Source organism: Brassica rapa, chromosome A03 (assembly GCF_000309985.2).
Source record: "Brassica rapa cultivar Chiifu-401-42 chromosome A03, CAAS_Brap_v3.01, whole genome shotgun sequence".
Lineage (NCBI taxonomy): Eukaryota > Viridiplantae > Streptophyta > Magnoliopsida > Brassicales > Brassicaceae > Brassica > Brassica rapa.
This window is the reverse complement of record NC_024797.2, coordinates 17,817,186-17,843,508: the sequence shown is the minus strand read 5'-3', so window position 1 is coordinate 17,843,508 and position 26,323 is coordinate 17,817,186. Positions and strand designations below refer to the sequence as shown.

Sequence of the window (26,323 nt, the reverse complement as noted above, 5' to 3'; positions counted from 1 at the left end):
AATTTTTTATGTGTTGCCTTTTTGCTGCATTACGTCTGATATTCCTAATTTCCTATTTAGCCTAACCGAGGAATTCAAATCCGGTTTGATTCAATACAATTTTCTCATCTCTCTACTTGCTCATGAACTCTTACGTTAATCACATCTAACATCTGCTATGATTTAAGTTGATACCCGGTTTGATTATATCACAATTCATACCTTCACATACACGCAATGGCGTCAGTTCTGTTAAACATGGAGTCAAATAAGCAGTACTAGATACTTTTAAGCAGTGGCTCTTTCCTTTTTCTCCATAGATCAAGACAATACACCATCATCATTATATAGACCACCATCTTCATCACTTTGTATGCAAAATATAATTGATAAGAAGCTAAGGCAAAGTTAGTTAAAGAGGAACCTAAGGCAGCCCTGATATATAGTATTTTGCATGTATGAAATATTGAAATTAACTGATGTAACAAAGTTGTAAAAAAATTACAAGCATTACTGTGTATAACGTAACGATTTGTAAAAGTTATTTTTTCACATGCAAACAGAAACAAATAAGTTAATAGTGATTGTGGGATCACTTCATTAAAACCAGACAAAAAGCAAACCTTACAAATGCCACACTCATCATGACATTGACAAATTCATGGGTCCTTCTGTATTTGACACCTTTTACATCTATACTTTTTTTACTTTACTGTTATTTTGGACAACATAAAAGATCTGGTCTTGAAGTATATAATTCTTTTGCTTAAATTCGTAAGAATAAATAAATAAAAAGGTCATATGAATACACTTCTCAGTAAGCAGCCGTTTGTGATCTTATGCTAGCTATACACTCTAAATAACTAGTAGTTAACTGGTGGCTACTATCTCATCGATCTTATTGAACCTGAATTCTCGTTACATTTATCGCGGTAATTATTACCATTTCTTCTACTTCTGTCATGTGATTCCAGTGAAATATTAATTTATAATCTTAGTCTTGTCGTAAATTATGTCACTAAAATCAAATTATAATTTTCCCTCAATATATATAACAAATGCATAAATATTGTCAAAGGGTTGTCATATTGTATCGTTGGTTTTGAATTTTACAATTTACAAAAGATATCAAAAGCATTAATGTTATATAGCTATCATAAGTAATAAATTTGTCAAAACATGTGTCACATCAGCCTTGTGGAAAAACAAGAAGACATCTTTATTTATTTCAGTCATTTTCCACACTTTATTGCATGTGAAAATATATATCTTTCTTAAGAAACTATTCAAAAAATTATTTTAACTTGTAGCCAAGTAAATTTTATGTATATTCAAACTGAAGCATAATAAATTAATAATGGATTTTATTTTGACAAAATGAGTTCTAATAATACCGGGATATTATTCTATAAGTTTAAAATTTCAGTCATCGATAGTATAAATTTTCAATTGTATAGTAATGCATAATTTTCAATATTAATTGAGAAAGAGCTGCGAAGTGAAAACTAAATTAATCATCAATTTAATGAATGTCTTAATGTGAAACCAACACTAGCATATTACAAAGTTGTGGCAGACCATGTGTGACATCTACTGATGATGTACATGAGATTTATACATGCCACCAAGCAAAACGTGATGCGTCCCTATCTTTTGTTGATCCCACTTGTGTGCCTGCATGAGATGAGAACTAAAAATAAATTATATTTTTGCATTTCAATTTTAGCAATACGTTTGCATAAGTCACCCTTAGATCGAATCCAATGCATATCCTCCACTTTACTTTATGCTTTTCATCATTTGCCACGTTTCATACATGATAAGAGCATGATTAATGATAAGAGCATGATTAAAGTAGATAGAGGGAAGTTTTTAGCGTAATATAAAATACAGTCTTTTAACTTTTAATTAGAAAAACTAAAAAACGTTTTTTATATCTCTTATTTTCTTATATCTCTTATTTAAGAGACGTCTTTTAATTTTCTTAATTAAAAGCTAAAAGACTGTATCTTATATTACGGTAAAAACCCATCCTTTAGATACATGCATTAATCATGCTCAATCTCTCGTCTTTTCCTACTTTTTTTTTTTTTTACTTTTCTTTAAGGTATCAAGTACCTAATCATTTTGTAAATGATCATAAATACAAACCAAAAAACATTTCCATCTAAACTTTCGTATGACAAAAAAAGTGTTTAGCTTGGAGGATAATTAAAGTTGAGACTCTGAGATATTTTTTTTTTTAGATACTCTTATACTTTTCCATCTAAAGTTTCATAATTTTACTAAATTATTTCATGAAAGAATCCAGTAAAATTATGAAACTGAGCTGGATACATAAAAATGATAAGTGAGAGTAATAATTCATGTAACTTACGAGAGATCATTAGTAGGGAAAATACATATAATTTAGTAAACATGTAATTATACAATTATTTTAGCTTTATCCATTTTCACGTTCTTTGCAATAGCAAAGATTGAACACCAACTTATTATTTAACCAACGTACGTAATTATGTAAGAACTGACGTATATGTAGCTTTACAGAAATTCATGTATGTGTGTAGCTAAATGAAAGTATATACGTATTTACATATTTCTTTAATCGTAGCAATCAGTTAAGAAACCTCCTAGCATACGTAAAAAAAAAATTGTCTGATAAACGAAAAAAAAATCAGAAGTAAAATAGACGAATAAGTAACTTGAATCAAATATTTCTGTATAAACATGAATAATTTTAATTTCTCCTTTGGTGAACTTTCAGCGTACAAAATTCATAAAACAAAGAACAAAAGAAGGAAACAAAAGATTATAGAAATATAAAACTAGATAAGTATATATATAATAATAAAATTTTGATAGATTCATAAGTATATGATGAACAAAGCATGCTAACTAACCCTGCCAAGGCTTTGGATGAAGCTGATTAGAAGCAGCACCACTGATGCAATTCCCGAGACCGGCAATACTTAGAATCTCGTTATGAGACATTAACGGTCTTATCCCCAAGAAGTCTCTAGTCAAACCTTCTCCTACTCCACCTCCTCCACCGCTTTTCTTCTTGTCTGATCCTGCGGTTGTAGTATCAGCATTTGTCCTCAAGAACGCGCTGAACGTGTCGTCGAAGGCTTCTTCTCCACCGTGGTGATCAAAATCGGAGGCATTGTAACCTTGAAACAAAACTTGATTGTTGTTGTTGGAGCTGATGTATCCAGAAGGTGACGTCATCATTGCCGCCATTGTCGTGGTGAGGGTGTTATGATGAGCTGACCTTTCGAAGTCAGTGGTTGGTGGTAGAGGAGGTGTCTTTTTGGAACCCATTTGGGCTGCTTTCTGGAGCAATGCGGTGGCTGACATGGCTGGAGAAGCTGCAAGAGAGAACAAACCTCCTCCCCCATTATTAGGGTTAGGGTTTGAAAATGTGAGATCTTGAGGCGCAAGCCAAGGAGGGATGTTTTGATGGTGGTAATTGATGATATGATCATTGCTTTGTTGTTGCTCTTTCTTCACTGAAAATGTATGGAGATGGTTACTACTAGTGTTACTATTGTTAGTACCATTGTTGTTGATCTCGAAGTGAAGGGTATTGATGATGTTGTGGGAAGAGGGAGACGAGGAAGAGAAGTTCATGTTTGGTTGTGCTTGATGATGATGTTGATGATGAAAAGTAGATTGGTGAACTAAAATAGGGTTTGGTTGATGATTCTGTTCTTGTGGTATTACTACTTCTCTTGCAGTCTCTTTTGCCAATGCTTCACAAAATGCTCTATGAGTTGTGAAACTATCCCTCCTGTTTATTTACCAAACAACAAAACCATAAAATAATTAATAACTATTAACTATTTTAATTAATACGAAAGAATGTCACGTTGATAGAAGCTATGAAAGTCATGTGGTCCATGTAAAGCATGTATCAATCACATGTGTATTTTCAGATGAATGATTAATGCAAGAAAAGGTGAAAAAATTCAATAATATTTTTTAAGAGGAAGAAAAGTACCCTGAACTAGTTTCATATTATAAATGAAGATTCTCTTGAGCTACCATTCTTGTCCTCTTTCAAATTAAATGAAATTACTCATATCAAAACAGAATACTTTGTACCATGCATGTGTCCCTCTAGTTCTTACAACACCACAACATATCCAAATTCAAAAAAAGTACGTAATTGTAATTACTATAGACATATATGTTGCTCAAAAAAAAAACTATAGACCTGTATATATATTCTAAAGCCATCTAATTAATAGAAAGAAAATAAAGAGTTTATTTACCTAGAAAAGATAGTGCCACAGTCACATCTGTATTCTTTGGTGCCACAAGTCTTAGAATGAGCCTTACAATCTGACTGAACAGCATATTTCTTTGAGCATTTGTCACATTTCCACTTTTTGTCTCCATGCTTTCTACAGAAATGCTTCTTGATTCCGGTTAAGTCACCTAGAGCTCGAGTTGGGTCATGGTGGACACAGCTTGCTTCTGGACAAACATACACTTTCTTCCTTATCACTTCTTTGTTGGATCGTTGTTTCAGCTTCCATGGCAGATTGTGACCTCTCTTGTGAAGCTGTAGATTCTGGTCTCTTTGGAATCCTTTGTTGCAGATCTCACACACGAATCTGTTTCTTGCCATTAGTGTCTTTGGTGATAAAGCAATCACTTCTGATTCTGGGTCTGATAAAAATATTGAAAGTTGAAAGCATTGTCAGTATTATGGGCAAGTTGCGATTGTTGTTTTAACTTAATCTAGTAATTATGTTGAGGAAAACTATAATTACCAGGCACAAGAAAGTTTGAACAATACACATGACTTAAAACTTAGAAATTAAATAAAAAAATAATGACGTTGTGCGTTTGTTTTTTAAACTGAGTTTGTTTTCTTTGTTTAGAATATATATAGATGATTAATAGAACAAAATGTGTAAAAAGAATGTGTTTCAAAAAAACAATAATAGAACAAAATGTGTAAAAAGAATATTATTTTTTGTAGAAGACCTATAATTTTCCAAAAAGATGAGAATATCAAATAATTGTAACAATTGATCACTCCAAAACCAAGGAACAAGTTGTATATTATTTATTTTATAACCATTCTTTTCATACGAACCTGGATTTCCTGGTTGGTTCCTCCTCTTCTTCTGAGGCTGAGATTCAGGAACAAAGAACTGTTGTTGTTGTTGTTGTTGTTGTTGTTGTTGTTGATGATGAGGGAAGTAATTAGAACCACTTGCTTCAGTTCTGTTTCCTGAAGAGACACTTGTTTGATCCCCAGATGCTGAAGTTAAATTCGACATATTCTCCTCTTGTTGTTGTTGTTGTACTTGCTGATGAAGTAAGATATCTTTGCTCATCATCAATAAAACACTGAGAAGAAAAAATAGAAAAAAAAAATTCAGATCTATATATATGGACACATATAGACATATACTGATAAAAACACGGAGACAAAAGAGAAGATTAGACATATACATACAAGAAATGAGCCTGTATATTAAAAAAAAAATCTTACTTCCTTCTTCAATTTTTTCGTGTGTATAAATATATATATATATAAACTTCCTTCTTTGGCTTCAACCCAAGAGACAACCTCTATCCACTTTCCTGGTTCATGCTTTAAATCAACAAGAATTCATCTCAATGAAATAAAATAGAAGTAGCAACAAATTACTACACAGAACATTAACAATAACTTGACATATTCAATTTTGAAAGAAAACATAAGAAGGAAGAAAATCCAATATACCTAGAAGTAGAAAGAGAGAAGAGTGAGAGAGATTGTGGACAAGAGAAACTCTATTATCATCCTCTCTCTCTTTGTGTATTTGAAGCCCTGAAATTCAAAGTATAAAATAAAATACAGAAAAAATAAAAAGGAACCCTACCGCTAAGAAAAATGGCATTTTTCTGCTCTTTATATATATATATATATATATATATTTTACAAGCGAAGATCAATATGTCCTTTTTATCATTACCTGCAAATATGTTTTCCATGTTTTTTTTTTTAAATGGTCTTTCCACAATATATAATTTTTGAAAATATATCTTTTATTTTAGTTTTGGTAAAGCTGTGGCAAAAAGATAAATACTGTATAACTGCTCACAAGCTCTGTGAAAAGCGTTGAGAAAGAGTGTTTTTTTTTCAACAACAAAAAGAGGTTTTTTTATACTAGTAGTTTTCTACACCTCTCTGGAGTAGCAATAGACATATTTGAATTCATTTAGTTCATTATTTTGCGTTGAAGTAATAAGTTTCACTATTTTTCTACTCTTGATGGATCAGAATTACTAGTTATACACAGAAAATGTTTGTGACCAAAATTGCTGAATAAATTATATGAGTATTTTCTCTATTTATTTAAACGTAATTGCTTTCAGTTTGATTACTTTTACAGCTTTACACTGTCATTAAAAGAACTGAGCTATGATTGAGTCATTGATTAATATTTGAGGTTTTGAAATAAAAAGGTTACTTTTCTATTGCATCTTCTTTTCTTTCCTTTTCGATTTGATGCTTTTCATGTAAGAAAAGTAATGAGATAGTTTACATTGATTAAATGGATTGATGAATATAATTTAAATGGATTAATCATTGTCAGTGCCGCATGCCCTAACTTACTTTATGATCCAAAAATACAATTAGTGGATAATTATACACATATATGGGTTTTAATATTAGTATATATATTTATGCGGTATGTTGATGCAAAAGTTGAAAAGAAAACCAATCGAAAACGATTTATAGAGAAGTAGTGGAAAATTTTCAACATTCTAATTGAAAGGCCATCTAGCCAACAAAAGCTAATCATGCAATATAATACTTGTTTTTTTGGTATGAATATATACTTGTTTGTCAAAACAGTCCGTCTTTCTTTACCTGAAAAATCAAATTAAATTTCCTAATTATATACTTCCATCTTCGTGATCCACTTTCAAGTAAATTATAGAATTATGAAACATAAAAATTGAAATAGTTTCAATTGGTGATATATTATTTATGTATGCATTAATTATAAGTGGGTGTAGAATAAATTTGGTCAAGGGAGATGTATAACATGTAAACACAAATACAAAGCTTTTTTTTTTGTATTTTGAACCATACATGTTACGTTGAATTTTTATATCTAACATAACGAGGAAACCAAAAAGAAAGAAAAAAACTACTCCACTCGAGTCATATATATTCAATTTGGTGACGGTGCCACCCATGCATTTAGAATCTTACCTTATAGTAAAAGAAAAGGCTAACCAATTGGCAGCGATAAAACTAGCTAGTATCATTATTTGTGCTCTTGTTCATTTGTTTCCTTTCATAAGAGGTGCTAGATATTGTACAACACGTTGGCCGCCGTCATATAGCTCATTCTGCGTTTGTATTTATATATAAAGTGCCAAAACGATTTACCTAATTTATTTTCCTAAACCATATGTAAATCTGATACTTAAAAGGTAAAGAGCATGTTTCATCAACATATTAATTGGATGTCTAAAAAGTATATTTTGTATAAAAAACTTATAATAATATAAATTGTAATTCGTCCTTGTGTCTTTTTATCTTGTTTTATTCCACAATTATTTAGCTTTTTAATGTGCTTTGTCCGATCCTTTTCCCAATATATGAAACACCAGCTCATCCCACACATTAAAATATAACTTTACAAAAAAAAAACCATTTATACAAAAGGTGTGATCAAATTTGAATATAACCTAATTCTTTTCTTTTGATGATATAGATCCCACAACCACGAGGTCATATAGTTTAAACTAATCCTCCTCAAATAATAAGCATAATCACAACCAAACATAGGGAAATGTTTTCAAAAGAATTATGTTGAAAAATTAACCTCCCGTAATATGTAACAAAATAATTTAACTTGACGTCCCTTTTCGGCAAACTAGAAGCAAAACAGCAGTAAAATAAAATATATTAGCGTAGATGAAACTTGGATAGGCATGTGTATATTATTTTATTCAATTGTCATAAATTATGGGTCTATAAAAGATTATACGTCCTTGTCTCCATGTCAGCTATGCATGGCTTAGATTATAGTAACAAATATCATGTTCTGACACCACATAAATAACCATTTTCTACATCATTAGAAAACATGCATGTGCATGTTAACATGTTTGATTCTAAAGACTGATTATGATTATACATATAGTTCAACTAAAAACAAAGGTCTGACTGATTTATTTTTTCTTTGTTGCCTACAAAGTGAAAGTCATATAATGTAATATTGTTAATTATATCATCCGAAATGAAAGATTAAAAATTGAAAGATTCGTGAGTTGCAGTGTATAGAGTCAATTAGTCAGAGCGAGTTCACGAGCGGAGCATATATCAAGAAAATAGTAGGGGGACTTTGTTTATGAAAATGATTGAGCTAACACATAGACCCTACCAACTAAATACAATAATTAATGATTAACCCCATGAGAACAATTAAAATTACTGTAACTTTTTAACAATCACACCTAACTTTCATATACGTCGTTTTCCACCACTTACCTCTTAGCAACGCTAACACGTGCACAAACCTCAACTAATTTTAATACGATCTTTTGATACTAGTATTTAAGTTGATAAGAATTAGTATTCTATAGGCATGGACGTTTTTACCCCAATCTGAAGTATCTACCTAAATTTGAACCGGAAAAATCAAAACTTGATCCATATTGTTATACAAAAATATCTGAACGAAACTTATGAATTTAAAACTTTGGACTTTAGTTTTAACCCGAACCGAACCAAAATCCAAATTAGGATCCGAAAATATCCGAAATCATTTAAATATGTTAATGTTTTTATATATGTAAGGTGAATTAGATATTTTAAAGTATTTAAAATATTTTTGTAGTTTTTTATTTGTTATTTTGAATAGTTTTTAGTTAATTTAGATAATTTAACTAATTTTAGTTAGATTTGTGGATAATTTATATATTTTGATTAAAAAATTTGTCAAATTTTGGCGTTTAAAATATATTTTTGAACGATTTCAAACATTGGTTATAATCTGATCCAAACCTAATCCGGAATGAATCGAACTAAACCTGACTTTATAATTAGTAAAACTTAAACGGAACTTATGAATATAATACCGAAAATCTGATGGGGGCACCCGAATGCCCATGAAACTAGAAATAAGTTTAAGCGGTGTCTAAATCATCTGTCTAGCCACCATGTCACCTTCGGCGATATACACGCGTGAAAACGACCGGACCAGTGGACCGACAAGGGAACGTGTGAAGATATAATTGGACTGTAAGCAGAACAGAGCCATGCAATCTGGTTCCCATGTTTTCCGTTTACGGTCTTCGTCTTGCCATTGTCGCTATAAAACGTCGCCGTTTGGTGGTCCCCCCACACTAACCAGACATATAAAGCAGCCATTTACCCAAACCGGTTCGGGTTAAACCAAAACATATTATTAATCTATTAATCTATTGGGTGACTTTCGCGAACAGAATACAATTCAATACAACCAAATGAATATTTATTTGCGGTATGAACTGGTTAAACCGGGAAAAAAATAATAAACCGAGTTACATCGATATCGGTACACGAAGACCATCATAGCTTAACTTGACATCAAGGCCTTCTGTGTCCATGAGTTTCTCCAGCTCTTCGCTCACTTTCTCGTGGTCCATCAAATGCATCATTCCAGTGAAAAGAGTTCTCTTTGGTTTAATCTTCCGAACTTCCTCCAACGCCTAGATTGAATATTAAAATGTAAAACGTAATGATGGAGGAAAAATCTATGAAAAGAAGTTTACAATAGAAAGAACAGGACAAGCTTTGTACCCTTGGGAGGCCAAAGTGTGTTGCTGAAGAACGATCAGGCCTCAGAGCATCCTACAGAGGGGAAAAAGAGATGTTTTCTTGGGTAAGAAGCTATCTATTGTTAATAAGAAGAACAATAGAGTTGAGATTACCATAATTAGGAGATCACAGTCTCTAAGGAGCGGGTAAGTTTCTTCAGGTATGTCACTCACATCGCTGCATATGTTTTATAAAAAAATGAATGATTCAAAGATGTGAAATTAAGGTAGAAGGAAGTGTGTGTGTTTGTTGTACCTCATGTAGCAGACGTCACCAAACCGGAAACCAAGGGAACGGTAGTTACTTCCATGCCACACTGGTAATGGGATGATCTGAAAATAGTTCAAAACATCAACACCAAGATCATTCATAGGCTTTGTACTAATGAAACCTGGATGCTAGAAGAATCCAACTTTACCTTCAGATCTTTTACCAGGAATGGCTGATCCTCGTGAATGATTTTAAACTCCAACTCTGAGACTGCAGCGCCTGGTATGATCACACTCGTATCAACCAAGTAATAATGAGTCTTCTTCATCACCTGAGAGATGCACATGTCACGGTAGAGAGTCTTTAACTACGTGAGAGATAAGGGGAATGTGTTTTAACGTGTGTTGTGAAAACAAGTAAACCTCAAAATCACGCATAGCGGTGTAAATTGGAATGTGAGGTTGGACATTGTTTGTCCAGTCACGGAGATCATCAAGACCTGGAGAGCAGAAAACAAAAATGAAGCAGAAGACTTCAATATCATAGCTTTTACAGGATAAGGAAAAAGATGGATGGGGCAAGGTTTAACTTGTTAGTTTCAGAGACCTCCAATAGCATCAGCATGAGAATGAGTAATCACAACCGCATCAAGTGTTCTTAGCCTGGAAACAAAATAACACAACTAAGTATCAGAATGTAACATAGTGAAGAGTTTCTAAGAACTCCTGTGACAAGTGAATGCTGGTTGATGGAAGAAGCTTACCCGAAGGTGGGAAACCATTTAAGTGCACTATGGTAGAAGAACCTGCAAGGAGAATACAAAAAGTTAGCATACAAGAAAGAAAATGAAAATCATATGCTCTAAGATTAATCTCACCAAATATCTTATACTTAAAAATAACCTACAGACTACAAAATAAGTTAAAAATTACCTAGAGATATGAAAACATCTTATATATTGGAACATCAAAAACTCTCTTTAAACATCATACATGTCGAAACGGAAGGACAAATTAAAAAGATGGATTCAACCTCTCTTTTCTAATGCAAGCATTTGCCACAAGCTAGAAATGGAATCAACACACACACAAAACACAAGAATGAGATCAATGCACTTACTTGCCACAATCAATAAGGATGTTACTTGTTCCAGATGGTCTAGTGTACCGAACAAGGATGCTAGTGTTAAGTCTCCTATTCTTGTTCCCAGGTTCTGCTGCTTTGGTGCATACCTAAAACAATCAAAAATAGAGTCTTTCTTTTCAAATATGATCTCACTGAAACCGAAGATGAAAACTCAACAATGAAGAAAATAAATACCGAACATGTTTTGAGAGGATTAGTGAGGCAGCTAACACGAGGGATCCCTTCACTAGTTCCAGTACCCAAGAACACAATCTCAGAACGGTCTCCAGGTGATGCAACCTCAGCATCACCAGCATTTGCATAATCTAATAAACACAATCTATATATATTAAAAATGAATGCTTTATAAAGACACCACAAGAGATCATCTCTGAATATAAAGATTGAATTTTTTCTGATATGAACGATTGATTTTCGATGAATCTAACGCAAACCCATGAAAGGGAATCGAGTCATGTTTAATTAGATAACGTACTGGATTGACGGGAAGCTTGAAGAACCCTGTTAAGCGGAGACCTCGAAAGGACAAGACTTTGGCGTCGGAGAAGTGATGTCTGTTGCCGGAGAGAATTGAAAGAGGAGAAGGAAAGGCGCGAAGGGCGAAGTGAGACGAAGCCAAGAGATAGAACAGCTGAAAGAACTGCCATTTTAGCACCAAGTCGGAAAAGCTCTGGTTCCAAGGATTGGAAGAAAGTCAAGATGCGACGTTCTTCTTCTTCCCCTGTTTTTTTGGAGACCTAATGACTTTTATATTAAAAATAAAAATGTTTGGAAAATAATTAATTAACAGAGAAACGACAAATTGTGAGATTTATTGTGAAAATAATTAAAAGGAAAACCACAAATTCCCCTGTTTTTCAATTTTTGGGTTATATTGTTAACACAAGTTATTTTAGTCCAAAAGATTTGATTAGAAGTTATTTATTCATACATTAGAAAATTTGAGTTTCGAATCTCATAAAATGCAATTTATCATCAATTATACATTTAATAAAAAAATTAACATGATGCAAGTAAAATTATCATCCATTAATCCTCATTAAAAAAACTAAATTTGCTGGTTATATAACTTAATATTTTTTTAATTTTTAATAACACAAGTCATGATTTTTTTTTTCGAAAAGGGGCATATATATATAAGTCATGTTGAAAAGCTACTTCATTTTGATGATTCACCAAAACCAGTTCAATTTGTACACATATTGGTCACCCGTGTTGAGTGACCACAACTCTTTAGCTTGAGTGCGGCTACTACTACAACTACTATTCTTAGGCATGTTGGATGCTATGTAATTACATTCAATTGGCCTTTCTTTACAATGAATAAAATTCTTCAACGAAAAATCTTTCCAGCTACCAGCTACTTTATAAACAAAGTTCATCTTCATTGCCTTATCATAATCATCAACCAACTTTACTTAACAAATCATCCATGAAAGCTTAAGTTATTTCTTGAGATCAAAGTCATATACTAACACAAACTAGCCACCTTCCCTTCCATAAATAAAAAGTTAGGCATGTCAATCATGTATAATCCCTTTGCTTTAACATGAAGCTTCTTCTAGTTCTTCTTAAAGCAAATACAACTTTTCTTATTATCAACTTTGTCTAAAAATTGATAAAATAAAATAAAAATTGAAAATTATTGAAAATTTGTTTCCTTACATAAAAGATTGCATGATTAAGTTCCCAAAATATATTTCTATTTTCCCAACATAAAAAGATGTCATAAAAGTAAGGAAATAATTTCAAATCTATAGTCTTGATTGACCAAAATATATTTTACCCTTTAAGCTATTTTCACTAACCCCGAAAACGACATCGTATTCATAACCGCAGTTTCCTCCATCTTCGTTCAATAAAACAAAACGCACTTCTCTTCCATCTGAAGCAGCTCAGCTCTGAGGAAGAAGAGAAAAACAAACAAGTGATGAAGAAGACGAAAGGAAGCAGCTTTCGATTCTACGCCACTCTCTTCCTCTCTCTCCTCTCCTTCTCCTTATCTCGCGCCTTCTATCTCCCCGGTGTCGCTCCTCGCGATTTTCAAAAGGTGATAACTTTTTTCGTTTCTCTCTCTCCGATCTCGCGTTTTCTGCGAGAAGATCGATATAGGGTTCATGGGTCTAAGTGGTTTTATAGTTTAGCGTGTGATTCGATCTTCATCTGTGGGAAAGTTGTGTCCTTTTTTTTTTCAGCCACCGTTTCTGTTGATAGCTTAGCTTAGCTTAGTGAGTGAGTCGATGATGTCATGAATGTGAAAAGTTTAGGACTTTTTGGTATATTCATGAATCTGATTATCTGCATTTTCAAGAAGATGATTGACTTTATTTGATCTCAATATGTGATAAATGCATAAAAGATTACTAATTGTTTTTCAGCTCTTGATTTGTTGTTTTGTTTGTCACAGGGTGATCCTCTTTATGTCAAAGTGAACAAATTGTCTTCTACCAAGACCCAGCTTCCTTATGACTACTACTATTTGAGTTACTGTAAGCCTAGTAAGATCTTGAACAATGCTGAGAATCTTGGGGAGGTTCTCAGAGGCGACCGCATTGAGAATTCCGTTTATACTGTAAGTAAAATAATCATTCTTCTGTCTCTACTTGTTGTTTGACTGTTTTTTTCATATGTTAACGTCTTCATAATGTGAATTTGACTCAGTTTCAAATGCTGGAGGATCAGCCTTGCAAAGTTGGTTGCCATGTGAAACTTGACGCTGAGTCCACCAAAAATTTCAAGGAGAAGATTGATGATGAATACCGTGCTAATATGTAAATAGTTAAAATAGCATTCTTATCCTTTGTCTCTCCTAGAATGCTTTATATTAATCTGTTAACATAACCAATTTTACTGTGTAGGATTCTTGATAATCTTCCAGTAGCTGTACTTAGACAAAGGAGAGATGGGAGTCAGTCAACTACTTATGAGCACGGTTTCCGTGTTGGCTTCAAAGGGAGTTATGAAGGGGTATGCCCTTAAACTCTGTTTCTTCACTCTTGTATTACTTTCTCTCATATACCAATAGAGTTGCTTGGCTTTTGTAGAGCAAAGAGGAGAAATATTTTATCCATAACCACTTGAGCTTCCGAGTTATGTACCACAGAGATCTAGAGTCTGATTCTGCTAGAATTGTTGGCTTTGAGGTTACTCCTAACAGGTATTGCCAATTGCTTGTTACTTCCCTTACTTGTGTAAGCTAACTAGTCTTTTATCTTGTGGATAGTATCTTGCATGAGTACAAGGAGTGGGACGAAAACAATCCTCAGCTAGCGACATGCAACAAGGACACAAAGAACTTAATCCAAAGAAATACTGTCCCTCAAGAAGTTGAGCAAGGGAAAGAGATTGTGTTTACATATGATGTCTCATTTAAGGTGAAAAAAAAATATATCTAGACTTCTTCTTCTTTACTGTTTTGGTTGCTAAACATTTTTTTTTTGGGAATATGAATCTCCAGGAGAGTGAAATCAAATGGGCTTCTCGTTGGGACACATACCTCCTCATGAACGACGATCAAATCCACTGGTTCTCCATCATAAACTCACTTATGATCGTCCTCTTCCTCTCCGGAATGGTAGCCATGATCATGATGAGAACTCTATACAAAGACATCTCGAACTACAACCAGCTCGAGACACAAGACGAGGCTCAGGAAGAGACCGGATGGAAGCTTGTGCACGGAGATGTCTTCAGACCACCTGTGAGCTCCGGATTGCTCTGTGTTTACGTCGGCACAGGTGTGCAGATCTTCGGAATGTCGCTTGTCACAATGATGTTTGCACTCCTTGGTTTCTTATCTCCTTCCAACAGAGGAGGGCTCATGACCGCCATGGTTCTCTTGTGGGTCTTCATGGGGATATTCGCTGGCTACTCCTCGTCTCGCCTGCACAAAATGTTTAAAGGAGACAAGTGGAAGAGAATGACTTTAAAGACTGCGTTCATGTTCCCTGGTATCCTCTTTGTGATCTTCTTTGTTCTGAATGGACTCATCTGGGGTGAGCAGTCGTCTGGAGCTATCCCTTTTGGTACAATGTTTGCTCTCTTCTGCCTCTGGTTCGGCATCTCAGTCCCGCTAGTCTTTGTCGGTAGCTATCTCGGTTACAAGAAGCCAGCGATCGAAGACCCGGTTAAAACAAACAAGATCCCAAGGCAAGTACCGGAGCAGCCATGGTACATGAGACCGGTCTTCTCCATACTGATAGGAGGCATCTTACCGTTTGGAGCGGTCTTCATCGAGCTCTTCTTCATCCTGACGTCAATATGGCTGAACCAGTTCTACTACATCTTCGGTTTCCTCTTCATAGTGTTCTTGATCTTGATCGTCACTTGTGCTGAGATCACGGTGGTGTTATGCTACTTCCAGCTTTGTAGCGAGGATTACAACTGGTGGTGGAGAGCTTACTTGACCGCAGGGTCGTCTGCTTTCTACCTATTCCTCTACTCGATCTTTTACTTCTTCACAAAGCTGGAGATAACGAAGCTGGTCTCGGGGATGCTCTACTTCGGGTACATGATCATCATTTCGTATGCTTTCTTTGTCCTGACTGGCACAATTGGTTTCTACGCTTGCTTCTGGTTTGTGAGGAAGATCTACTCTTCGGTGAAGATTGACTAGAATACAAGACAGAAGAAACCAACTGATAAATCTGGAGAAAATATGAGTTTTTGAGGTTATTGTATGTTTGGCTAATTGTAGTAGCTGTGACAAACTAAAAGAATCATATCAACTTTTTTTTTATTTGTACTTTTTTCTTCAACACCTGCATATTTCTACAGATGTTGGTTGAATCTAATATTACAGGCCTTTTGCGATATATCACCAGTAATCTCCACAAGAACATTTAGCTAACACATCTTTCAAAACATGGCAATTAGAACTTGAGCTAACATAGCAAGCCAGATAATGCTGTCTAGCATTAGTGACGTAATTTAGCCTCATTCCTTCACTCTTCAGCTTCTGGAACACTTGGAGAAGCCTCTTCATCAAGACCTAGTTGACATAGCCAGCAATAATAGCATCATTACAAGAGACAAAGTCTCTCTTAGTCTTAGGTACATAGTCATATAAAGTTAAAGCATTTGACGAACTTTTATGTCGTTTGTATACTTGGTTACTGTCTGTTTGAAAACAATTTAGTGTATCTATTCTCTGTTTTTTCTTTTAAAATCATACATAGATAAGTTTTCTCTATTTCTTTTCGTTGTGTGAATCCAAAGAGTAGTTAAACTAGGCATGGACATTGGGTACGGATCAGTTCTTTTGGATATTGGGGTTTTTCGGATTTTGAAATCAGGCCCATTCGAATATTACAAAATTTTGGGTCGGGTCTAAATGGGTTTGATTCTGATGTTTAAGAACCTGAAAATAATCAAATAACTAAAGTATCTGAAATGGGTTAGATATTTGTACCCAAAATAACATATTACCCAATTCAGTTCGGATATTTTGTATCCAAACTATCCAAATGTATCAAAAAATAAGCAAAAATATTCATTAGGTATGGTTTTATTTGAGTATTTCTGTCAAAACTATCTTATTTTATCTGAAAATATACAAAATTATTGAAACAACTAATATATTTAATTAAGATTTTAATTTAAATTATCAAAATAATTATAATTAATATTTTTAGATATATATTTAACTTTCGGATACTCTTTCAGTTCTCGGTTCGGGTCAGGTTCGGTATCGGCTCTTCGGATATAGCAATTTAGAACCATTCAGTTATTTATCCTGAGTCCGAAATTATCTCCCCAATGATTCCTTCAATGCTGAGGAAAACAAGACTCATCGGAGAGTTTACAAATGGACAGGCAATCAATGTTTGAGAAAAACTAAGAAACGTAACATCAACCTCAGAGGAGGTATATATTACCATTTTTTCACAGTTAGACAATGCAAAGAGCAAGTAGGAACTCTTGAAACATCGCGGTTTTTGTAGGTAAACAACAACCCGGTCGTAGCCTTCGTAGTAGATGGAGGCTGTGCAAAGGTTGCCACATGTATAGCAAAGCTGTCGACTGTTACTACTGTTGCGGATAACTTCAGCAGATTTACGGTAATGTGGGAGCCTGAACGTGGAACCAGGCTTCATAAAATATGAGGATCCGAATACGCATTGAAGGTGGACTGTGGTGCAACACTGGTTGCATGTGTAGAACCATTCCGTTGTATCTAATAGTTTTTCACACACCTCGCACCAATATATATCACTACCAGCGCTGCCTTTTTCGCCGTAGCACCGGGACGGCATATGCTTGACGTCTCCCGTACCAGCTGCGTTTCCGGGACGGGGACGGCGCGGGGACGGCGTGGGGACGTTTCCAAAACGTTTCAGAAGAGGTGGGGACGGCAGAGATTTTTGGGGACGGCTTGGTTAGGTTCCGGGGACGTTTCCTAAACGTTTCTTATGTAAAGTCCGTATAGTTTTGTAAAAAATTGATTATTTACCTTTTTTTTGATGTTTTTTAGTTTTGTAAAACAATTGAAAAAAGGAAACACGTACTTATATAAACAATTAGGGTTACAAAGTTTATCATCATCTCTTAAACTTAAACAACTTCTTATTCAGTTATTCACTTCATCTTCTTTCTCTCAATTGATTCACGTCAAAGGAAACACATTAAGTATGATTACAAATCCTGTTTTTTGGTTTGTCAATTCTCACGTAAAAGTAGATAGTATTAGATAGTATTGGTTTGCTATGGTTTGTTTCACCACGTACGTATCTGTGATTTCAACTTCTTATTCAGTTATAGTGATGTTTTATTTTATTTAAGATATTATTATGGTGTTTTATTTTATATGAGATTTATGCTTTGGTTTTAATATTTATATATACATATTTATTTATATATATATATATATAGACGTACCCATGCCGTACCCGTATCCATAAATTTTAGATTTAGCCGTTTCCCGTCCCCGTCCCCGCCCCCGTATCCGTCCCCGTATCCGTCCCGGTGCAACATAGAACCAGCGCTGCCTTTTTCGCCGTAGCAAAGGATGAGTGGATGCTTGTCGTACTTGTAGTGTAATTCATGTGGAATAGTAGCACATGCATAACACAAAGCGAATTCACATTCCGGACATTCCACATGAGACTCTGAACATGTCTTCTTGCAACGTTTACAATCTTTGTTGCTAGTGATGGTTGATATGAAAACGAGATGGTCATCATGACTTTTATGGGTGAAATATTCTGGAACCGAAACGCATCGAACATCTATGAAAGAGTATGGACCGCTTTGCGTAGGATAGTTATGGCGTATGTACCTAAAACCAGTGGTTACTCGGGAACAAACGTGACAAGTCATGTATGAGTACTCGTTTTGGAGAGACGGGTCTAAGAAAAGGGTGTGGTTGTTCAATGCATGATCCAGCTTTTTAGGTAGACTGGCACATACCTCGTGGAGAGAGTAATCGCATTCCTCGCAGTCATAGAACTGGTCGGAGACAATAATAGGATATACACACGCTTCACATAGCTTTTCTGTGTCCACGACACCATTGTGTTTCTTTAGCTTCAAAGGATGATCATGACCAAAATGCTTTATAAAACCATCACCAAGGTTCTTGAAAGGTTCGATATCTTCTTCATCATCTTCGGACTCTTCTGGTTCCCATTCGAGCTCTTTTTTATTCCAAACAGTGTCATGTGTTGCACATCTTGAATGTGCTACATATACACAACCTTCGCGGTCACAAGAATATTGGCCATACTTGACATCAACCTTTTTGTAGCAAACCCGGCATAAGGAACTCAGAGGCGAACGGTATGGAATATAATTGAGACGGTGGGGGTGAGCGTGATCTTTATAACTCTTGGTAAGTCGATACAACTTTGATGAGCCATGTAGCTGCACTGGAAACAAGCATAACTTGGTTCTGACCCGTTCACCAACCCACAAGCATCACACGGAACTAATAATGGCCTAGGTAAGAAGATGAGCGAGTGGTGATGACCTTTCGGGTTTGTGATAGTAAGAGGTGGAAGCGATTTTGCACAAGGGAGATCCAAGCAAAAGCTACAAATCAAGCAACGATAGAACCAAACGCCTTCAAAATCTTTTCCACACCAAGTGCATTTGTCGAATATGATATCAGATTTGGTCGGAACAATATCGACAAACTTGTACTTCTCTTGATCAGATGTGTCGGGTTCTTGATCATTTATGTGGGGCTTGCAAGGGTTGGCGTCAGGGATGATGTTGGATATGGTTCCGGTTTCAGGGTCTCGATAGAAAAGAGTGAGAGGGTGTTGGAGGTGATAAGGATGTGTTATCCTTCTCGGACGCTCATCACAACCATTGTGGAACTCCACACCGCAGGTTGTGCAGTAGATCAGGATATTATCTTGCTCCCTCATAGTATATTTTCCGCCGCACGTACTGCACCCGAGCGGAATGACAAAGTTGCAGTCCATGGACAAGTTATGATGAGTGAGAGCTGGATGAGAAAGAAGGCATCTCTGGTCAATTTCATCAGCCATTTTCTTTACTGGTTTGGTTGTGATAATCTATCAATATGTATCTCTAAATGTTTATGCTCTCTTTCATCATCCTTTTATTTACTCTGCTTTCCTTATTATTGATCGCATCTTGAGAAGTGGAATCATTGTCTCTATCAAACAAAAGTCAAATTGAATTAAATTAAAGAGTAAATTAAATTAACAAGAATATATATCCAATAAATAAACAATATACAACTTGTTTTGGTCGGCAATAAACTTTGTACTAAAAAATAGCACTAAGCGATGGAACTGCAATAAGATAAAAGAGTTCCCTTGTTATTAAATAACCGAATGACGATAAGTGATAACAATTGTGAATGAGTTGTGTACTGTAAGAGTTCTACTCAGTGTTCAAATCAGGTTAGGATACACATTCGGATTCAAAAAGAAAAAAATCAGATGTTTGAATTTTAGGTTCGAGTTTAAAAAGGTATTTCAAAAAAATCCAAAAAATGAAATATTCTAAAAACTAAATCCAAATAAATAGTTTAAAATCTATTTACATTCGGATTCAGGTCGAACTCGATAGCATTCATTTACAAACGCTCACACTACCTGCAAACAAGAACATACAAGGATTTATTAATTAATCAGTGGCGTATCGATGGGAAAGGTTGTGAGGATGAGCTGGATGAGACAAGGGACATCTTTTCCAAATTTCAGCATCCATTTCTCTACTGCTTTGGTTACCATGAATTATTACGATATACGATGATTTCCTAACGTGGATGTTATGTGCCACTGAGTTAAATAACTGGAAAAAACATTTCCATGTGTTTATCTTCATTATAAACAATTAGCAACTGGCAATTTAATATAATGTATAGTACTATACAAGTGTGCACGCTGGTCACGCAACTTGCATCAAAAGCAAAGCCATGAAATTTTCAATACCTAGTGGGGTTACCTTGTTAATAATATATAGCTGAATACTACTGACAAGTGAAAAAATTTGTTTGTTACTAGTTATTTAACTTGCAGTTTTCTATCATTTAGAGGCACATACATCCATCGCAACCAAAGCAGTAGAGAAATAGACGCTGAAATTTGGCCGAGATGTCCGCTGATTAATTAATAAACTTCTTCTATGTTCTTGTTCACAGCTGTAATCACTTTTCGTGTTATTAATTCGTTTATACTTTAATAACAAGGGAACCCTACTACTCTATTGAAATTTAGTGCTACTTTTTAGTAAAAAGTTGATAGACGACTAAAAAAGTTTGGTCATCGTTTATTTACAAGCATATATGGAGCTCCTTCAGAGCCGGTCTTGTGGGTAGGCTCACGAAACATTTGCATGGGGCTCCCAGTTTGTGGGGCTCCTCTTTTATTTATATAATTTATATGTATATTAATATCTAGTAAATGTAAATTTTTAAAATTAGTTATAGAAATAATTTAAATTATTAAATTATTTCTATAATATTATAATTAAAATAAATAGACTATTACCTTTATGTCAATTAAGTTTATATTTTAAAATTTTAATTTTTCTATTACAATAGATATATTATTTTGAACTTGTTATGTATTTAAAAATTCAAACCGTGTTATATAATCAACATAATATAAATAAAAAAAATTAATCTAATAAACTAATTAAATTATTTATTTTAAAAATAATTAGTTTGATGATAATTTTTTTAAAAAAATAGTGTTATTTTTTAGTTTGAATAGGGCCCCCGAAATCTCATGACCGGCTCTGAGCTTCTTGTTAACTTAACTAAACTTTTGCTTTCTCTAAACAGTTATTCCACTTCTCAAGATGGCATCATAAGGAAAGCACAGTAAATAAATTGATTTGAAGATAAAGAAAGAATAGCATAAATATTTAGAGATAGATCATATCACTTACCAAACCAGTAACTAAAGAAAATGTTTGATAGAGATGAAAGATGCCTTCTGTATCATCCAGCCTTCACTCATCATAACTTGTCCACTAAATGCACTTGGTGTGGAAGTGATTTCGAAGGTGATTGGTTCTATCGTTGTTTGGTATGCAGCTTTTGCTTGGATCTCCCTTGTGCGGAGAGGCTTCCACCTCTTACTATCCCAAACGCGAAAGGACATCACGACTCGCTCCTCTTCTTGCCTCTCCCTTGTTAGTTCCATGTGATGTTTGTAGGCTGTGGACGCGTTGGAACCAAGTTATACTTGTTTCCAATGTAACTTCATGGCCCCTCAAAGTTGTATCGGCTTACCACGCGTCACCCACACCGTCTCCATTATATTCCGTACCGTTCACCTCTGAGTTCCTTGTGCCGGATTTGCTACAAAGATGTTGGGAAATAATCTTGTAATCAAGAAGATTGTTCCTATGTAGTCCACTCCAAGTGTGCAACGCATATGAAAGTATGGGATGGGAGGAATCTCGAATGGGAAACTGAGAGTGTGGTTTTACACATGTAATGAATGCTGCATCACTATCCACCTTGGATGCGTATTTGGTATTTGGATCCTCTTACTCTATGAAACCTGGTTCCGCATACCAGCAGGTAGGTGGAGATGTGAAAGTTGTATGCAACAGGAGTGAAACTCGACTGTTCTGCCATGAATGTAAGCAACGCTGCACCGGTTCCATCTACTATGAAGGCTATTGGTGGAGGAGTAAGTATTCTTACAACGACTGTAGTTCTGAAGCAATTGTTTTTGCTCTTTGGAATGTAATGAACCAGGGATGAAAAGACCGTTTTTCGGACGTGGCCCGAGACTTATAAGGTGTTGATGACTGGTTGATATTCAGAAGGATCACTTTCCCCACCTTGGAATGTAATGCATGCAGAGCATTATATATAAGAGAGAATCAAGTATAAGAGATACCAAGGAACCTATGCATAATTAAAATTCTGGTATATCTCTTATCTATCACTGCCTCATTGTTTTGTTATCTCTCATTCCTCTCCCTCTGTTCACACTCCAAAACCAATAATTCAAATTCAAAAGAAGACAAAGCCTCTTGTACTTTTTGTTATTTTAATAATTTCCCTTTTACCAATTTTTTTTTCTCAAATGCCTTGATGACATATTTAGCAACTCTGTTTACATCTTACCCCACTATACAAACAAAACAAAAAAGGCTCAAAAAGCTTTCCTGCCAGCTTTGGACCACATCACTGAGAAAACAGATGACTTTTACTTAACTTTTCCTAACACAATTACGTTATGGTTTAGTTCCAGCCTGCCTCTGAACCTGGAGTTGATGCGTAGTTCCCATCCATTATCATATCTCCTTCCAGTATGCGCAGCACCTTCATTATTGACCAAACCTTTTGTTAGCATATACTATCATCCTGACACTAAAGACTGATTTCAAAAGTTACTTTTGGTTATCTACCTGAGACATGCGTGGCCTCAAATGTGGATCTCTACGTATGCACAACGAAGCTGCATGAACCATGCAAATAACCTCACTTTCTACAAAACGGTCACCAAGCCTCGGATCTACAAGTTCTTCCACCGCATATTCTTCCAGTAGCGGACGTGCCTGATATAAACAATGACCAACGAGCATCAGTACTATTATTTTGCTGAACAATTAAGATTTGTATTCATTACCCATTCAGTGAGGCATTGCTGGCCCTTTGGCATAGTAATGTCAATGGCTTTGCGTCCAGTGACTAACTCAACTAAAACAACCCCAAACGAGTAGACATCCGCTTTTTCCGTGATCTGCCCGCTTTGAGCATACTCTGGAGCTAAATAGCTGCATACCAACAAAGCACTTTAGCAAGAGAAGGATCGTTCAAGTTTCAGGAAGTAAATGAAATCTTTGGTTGATGTGACTCACCCAAACGTTCCTATCACTCGTGTTTCAACACCTAGTTCCCCATCAGGCTGCCATCTCGCTAGACCAAAATCTCCAACCTGATATAATAAAAAACAGAAGTGACTTAGGTCCAAACATGTATTGTTACAATGAACGAGCAAAGCCAAACTAATACTCCCACTGTTTCCGAAAGAAGGATTTTCTAGAGTATTCAGGCGTATTTAAGAATATAATGAACATTTACAAATAAATTTCTTGTTAATTTTACTATATGTTTTCCAATAACTATCAACCTATAGTATTTAACTAATTCAAAAAAATTTAATATTTCTTAAAATTATACAACTTAATCAAAAAAATTCACTACTAAAAGTACCTTAAAATTCTAAAAAACCTATCATTTTGGAACAAAAAGTAAATATAGAAAATCCTTCTTTTGGGAACTGAAGGAGTAGTATATATACCAGTGGCTCATTATCATGAGTGATGAGGATGTTGTTAGGACGCATGTCTCTATGGACAATACAACCAACTCTGCATTCTTCATGAAGATACCTAAGACCTCTCGCAGCTCCAACAGCAATCTTTTGCCGTGCTGCCCACTCCAGCGTCTCCCTTTTGCGACCTGTATAAGAGCTTGATACTGAGCAAAACATTCTCCACCACAAAGAAGCACAAAATGGAAGGGAACGTTACCGTATAGATGGGAGTCAAGTGAACCATTGCATATGTATTCATAAACCAAGAGCCTTCTCCCATCTTCAATGCAGAAACCAATCAGCATAACAACGTTTCTGTGCTGAGCACAACTGAGAACTTCAACTTCGGAGCAAAACTCTACATCTCCTTGAGAACTGGCAAGTTTGTGTTGCTTCACCGCAACCACTTGCCCTTCAGGTAGTACACCTCGATGTACAGATCCGTATCCACCTTCAGCCAAGAAGTTAGCCCTTGAAAAGCCACACGTTGCAAGCTCTAACTCTGCATACGAGAACACTCTCGGTGGTTTACCAAACACTGGCCCTTTGTGCTGGCAGATAGAACAAAGAGGAGGTGGCTGGAATCTCATACTAGTTGACGCTAGTGATTGATTCTCACTCTCAGTTTCAGACCCTGAATCATCATCATTCTCCTTGATGACCAATGCACCATCCTTCTTCATGTAACCACTCATTCCCAAAGTCAAGAAAGGTGAGGTTCCATGGTCAGAGCTTGACACTGATGAAGTCCCAGCTTCTGTGCTAGTGAATGGTGTCCCTAGCTCAGGGCTGCTAATTGGAGTTACAGGTAGTCCTTTTGCGTGTTTTTCAGATGCTGCTTCTGGTCCTGTTGGTAACTCAGCTTCCTTCCTAGGTGATCCAACCAAGTTTAAGCGTAGAACTTTAGCCTGAGAACGCTTCATCACCACAATGTTACATTGCAACTGATCCATACACGGTTTCTCTTCTTGCTTAAGGTGTCTGTAAAACAAACCACATGGAACCATGTAAGTTAGTGAAAGTAATATATAACGGATATGATTGAAAGTAGATTATTACTTGTCTAGTACGACCCAGTTTGCTTTTGCTTTCTTAGACTCAGCAGCAACTGCTCCACAGGGAGATCCAGAAACAATCTTAATCTTCACATTTATCTATAAAAAAAATACACAAATCATAACAACAAATGAGCATGAGGGCTTTCACAGGATCATCATAGCTAAACATGCATGTCAAGAGCAGTGTTCGATCTTGGCACATCCTAATGAAACATTAACTTTGGTCCTCAAAAATTTTGAAGGTTTTTTATAGAGGCATTAGCCCCTAAATTATATATAAAGATTACTAAATGCATTAGAAATGTTTTGAACCCTCAAAATCTCAAGTTCGGCCATGGTCAATAGAGCAAACCTTATTTGGATCATAGACATCATGAAGCTGGAGATTTATTTGGGAACAAGTATCAGTGAGATCACTCTTTATCTCTGGTAGTGCTATAGAATGTGATTTTTTGTGACCACTTGCACAGTCCCCAGCAAACATAGGGAAACTCCAAAGTTTTTTTCCTACAAACTCATCAGAAAACAAAATGAGATAAGTATAAACAGAGAAAAACCAAGGAGAAGCTTAAAATCAACATATACCTGAGTTGTGAGAAGGGACAACAACAATGAGGGTAATGCAATCCCCAGGGTGAACAACGTGAGTCAAAGCCCAAATCAAAGCTGTCTTTGGAATCTCCCTAGAAGCTTTAACAGCAACGATAACCTTTTCAGCACCATCAGATACTACAGGCTTCTTCTCCTGCTTCCCTCGCTTCAGAACTCGACTCATTTAAGTTTGTCTATATAACACGAGCCTCAGAGGAACTGTTGTACTTTGTTGGAGAGATAAAAGCTCACAAGATTGGGGAAGATGCCATGATTTTGGATTTGCGTTATTTAGTTACTGCCTCTTGGTCTTGGTTGGATCTGACAACAACAACAACAAACGAATTTAAAAAGCAATGGAGATGGAGATTTAAACCTCACATGTAACAAAATAAGAACGGCTAATAGATACTACATATACATATATATATTTAATTATTTACCACAAAGTGCCAGAGGAAGAAGATTTAATACTGATAATATCAACGAATAAGAAACAAATCTTTCACTAGCTAAGCTATCTCATGAATTTCACCGTCATGAAAACGATTCAACCAAAATAAGTAAAGAGAGAGAGAGAGACGATGATGATGGAGTGAGACCATACACGAAAATGATATTACCAGAAGAAGCATTGGTTTTTTTGTCTGTCTTCAAGCTTCTGTCTCTCCTTTCACAATCAAAGCACATAGGCTTTTAGAAAAACAACAACAAGAAGAAGAACAAACTTACTATCTTTTTTGTTAGGATTTTTGGTT

At 35.3% G+C, this 26,323-nt stretch overlaps 3 protein-coding genes and 2 pseudogenes across 8 annotated transcripts; 1 reads left to right on the top strand and 4 right to left on the bottom strand.

Moving 5' to 3' along the window:
• Positions 1–1,439: 1,439 nt before the first annotated feature.
• On the bottom strand, positions 1,440–9,145 carry LOC103859537 (protein indeterminate-domain 11). 6 transcript variants are annotated; one of them, XM_033286411.1, is made up of 6 exons: positions 5,723–9,145; positions 5,489–5,590; positions 5,087–5,343; positions 4,254–4,653; positions 2,880–3,769; positions 1,440–1,653 (listed from the first exon to the last, which is right to left on the bottom strand). In XM_033286411.1, the coding sequence occupies exons 3-6, from the start codon at positions 5,331–5,333 to the stop codon at positions 1,592–1,594; spliced, it is 1,599 nt and encodes a 532-aa protein (XP_033142302.1). In that variant the 5' UTR covers positions 5,334–5,343; positions 5,489–5,590; positions 5,723–9,145; the 3' UTR covers positions 1,440–1,591. The 6 variants fall into 6 exon arrangements, with proteins under 6 accessions (XP_033142302.1, XP_033142303.1, XP_009135328.2 ...); XM_033286412.1 differs by having other exon boundaries at positions 5,489–5,580; XM_009137080.3 differs by having other exon boundaries at positions 5,087–5,590.
• A 262-nt stretch (positions 9,146–9,407) lies between these two features.
• On the bottom strand, positions 9,408–11,989 carry LOC103859536 (putative hydrolase C777.06c). Its single transcript, XM_009137078.2, has 11 exons — positions 11,634–11,989; positions 11,333–11,463; positions 11,132–11,244; positions 10,776–10,817; positions 10,619–10,674; positions 10,435–10,511; positions 10,221–10,343; positions 10,058–10,134; positions 9,916–9,979; positions 9,785–9,835; positions 9,408–9,693 (listed from the first exon to the last, which is right to left on the bottom strand). Exons 1-11 carry the CDS (start codon positions 11,803–11,805, stop codon positions 9,526–9,528), a joined length of 1,074 nt encoding a protein of 357 aa, XP_009135326.1. The 5' UTR covers positions 11,806–11,989; the 3' UTR covers positions 9,408–9,525.
• Positions 11,990–12,959: 970 nt separating this feature from the next.
• Positions 12,960–15,972, top strand: LOC103859534 (transmembrane 9 superfamily member 7). Its single transcript, XM_009137075.3, has 7 exons — positions 12,960–13,208; positions 13,566–13,730; positions 13,820–13,929; positions 14,017–14,125; positions 14,203–14,315; positions 14,382–14,532; positions 14,616–15,972. The coding sequence occupies exons 1-7, from the start codon at positions 13,089–13,091 to the stop codon at positions 15,771–15,773; spliced, it is 1,926 nt and encodes a 641-aa protein (XP_009135323.1). The 5' UTR covers positions 12,960–13,088; the 3' UTR covers positions 15,774–15,972.
• LOC117132417 lies at positions 15,840–22,329 on the bottom strand (annotated as a pseudogene).
• A 250-nt stretch (positions 22,330–22,579) lies between these two features.
• LOC103859532 lies at positions 22,580–25,989 on the bottom strand (annotated as a pseudogene).
• Positions 25,990–26,323: the final 334 nt, after the last annotated feature.